Source organism: Cyprinodon variegatus, unplaced genomic scaffold (assembly GCF_000732505.1).
Source record: "Cyprinodon variegatus isolate N-32 unplaced genomic scaffold, C_variegatus-1.0 Scaffold627, whole genome shotgun sequence".
In the NCBI taxonomy this organism is placed as follows: domain Eukaryota; kingdom Metazoa; phylum Chordata; class Actinopteri; order Cyprinodontiformes; family Cyprinodontidae; genus Cyprinodon; species Cyprinodon variegatus.
The window spans coordinates 290,422-292,625 of NW_015151080.1; the positions used below are offsets into that span (position 1 = coordinate 290,422).

A 2,204-nucleotide genomic window follows, 5' to 3' on the forward strand; every position below is an offset into this window, starting at 1 on the left:
AACAGCCGCTTCCCTTCGGCTTTAAGGGGGAGTAAAATTTTGTTTCTAGAGCCTTTGGACAGCTCTTTGGTCTTTGACATGTTAGTAGTTGGATTTCTACTGATTGTATGGGGTGGACAGGTGTCTTTATGCAGCTAACAACCTCAAACAGGTCCATCTAATTTAGGATAATAACTGGAGTGGAGATTAACATTTTGAAGACAGACTGGTCTTTGAAGGTCAGAGTTCTAGCTGATAGAGAGGTGTTTAAATGCTTATTTGCAGAACAGAGGACCCAGTATTCAAGGCCAGACAGAAAGTGGGATAACTCAAAAAGCATTTCTTTAAAACACGGAGTGGAGTAGCAGCTGCTAGGGCATCTAAGGCTGGAACCTCTGCAGAAGAGAAACATAGGTAAGTGAACATGATAACATGTCGGAAGATTATTATCATTGTGAGTCACTATCCATGCCCAGAGAATGACCTAGGATTCAGTCGGTGGGCCAACAAGATGCGGCGGGCGCCGCCCAGAGTGTCCCAGCTGCTGCAGCCCCAGAGAACATGCAGGAGTCCCAAGTCAGGTCAGGGAAACAGATCAGAACAGGAAAAAGTCCAGGAGTCCAAAGACAGTTCAGGCAAACAGATCAGCACATTAACATGCAGGCCCAGTGGCTGAGAGGCAGAACGGGTTAGGATCATGGAATCAAAAACACCAAGGAAAAACACTCTCGCCACTGACTAGAGAGAACAGCACCAGTAATGACTCTGATGACTGGATGCAAGCTCCTGAAATAGAGGCAGGAGCAGGTGGATCAGATGAGCAGTAATTGGAAACCAGGTTAGACAGGTGAAAGAAATGAGTAATTAAGCCAGTCATCAACTCCAAGATCATGGCAGTATCATACAAATAAATAGTTAGAAAAATCATACATTGTGATTTCTGGATTTTTTTTTCTTTGTATATTATGTCTCTCCCAGTGGACATGCACCTATGATGACCATTCCAGACCCCTCCATAATTTCTAAGGGGGAGACCATGCAAAACAGCGAGGTGTTCAAATCCTCACTGTATACACTCTCCTTACCAACAAGGTTTGACAGCTTTGAGCTGGTTTCCAGAAAAAGGAGAAACCTGGCGAAAATATAAACTTTTCTAAAATAAATGAAAAGAACCAACTGAAGAAATTTGGGTTTAAATAAATGCCAAAAAAAAGCAGCGATTGTGACTGAAAGCAACAAGCAGAAGTAAACGCTGCTGTGAGTTTGATGAAGGACACGCTGAGCCCCTCCGTCCACGTCCAGCTGTGGGACAATGTTTGCCTTCAGTGTTTCTGCAAAAACAGAAAGTTGTTGTTGTTTGTTTTTTCTAACTCTTGTCTCTTTCTTCTCAGCTGGGGCCGAACATCAAAGAGCTCTTCCGTCTCATGGAGGACTTTGTGGACGTCATTGGCTTAAGGATGAAAGACTTCCACGACATGTATGAAGTCACCGATAACCTAGGTCAGCCCCCTCTGCATGCAGGATCTCTGTCTGCTCATCACATAGATTTTCCTCTGGCAGAAGGCAGGTTTCTGTCGGGAGAATATCACCTGATCACCATCTGTTTATGCAGAGCCTTCCTTTGCTACCATAGTTCCTTCACAGACAAGCTTCTAACAGCAGTAGATGAAATGATGTGCTGATCCATCTTCATATTTATATAAACACACATAAATTATGGCTCCATTATAAACAGTTTGATGCGATGGATCCTCGTTGGACCGAAGATAAGAAACTTAAGACCTCGGTTATCAAAGTGATGATGATAAAACACTGAGCAGGTGTCATCTCCACCCACCAGATTCAGAGGAGGTCCTCGCTGTTGTTGCTACGGCAGCCAGTATGTATTAAAACAGCCCTGACTGCCGCTTGGGCAGTCGGTGACGTGTCGCTTTATTCCCCCAGGTGGGACGGCAGAGAGCCCGTCTCTGTGTCTCTGCGCCACGCTTGTTTGTTCTGACGATGACCCTCATCAGTCACAGCGTCAGGGAGGCTCAGTTGCATTATTTGCATGTTGCAAACTGAGCTTTAGTGTTACATTTAGTTTTTTTAAGTCAGCATGCGAATGTAAGAACACAAAATGCTTGAACCGGAGACCTCGGTCTCAACGAGTCTATTTTATCTGGTTACATAAAGGGTTGATAAAATCAATCAAAAAGAAATCAGTACAAAGCAGATCAGCCGCT

General features: G+C 44.2%; 1 protein-coding gene across 1 annotated transcript in view; it reads left to right on the top strand.

The window, feature by feature from the left end:
* Positions 1-2,204, top strand: part of LOC107096487 (brain-specific angiogenesis inhibitor 1-like) — a 218,576-nt gene that overhangs the window by 110,618 nt on the left and 105,754 nt on the right. The window contains exon 13 of the mRNA XM_015393149.1: positions 1,371-1,479. Coding sequence (XP_015248635.1) covers positions 1,371-1,479 — 109 coding nt within the window. The remainder of the gene's footprint in view (positions 1-1,370; positions 1,480-2,204) is intronic.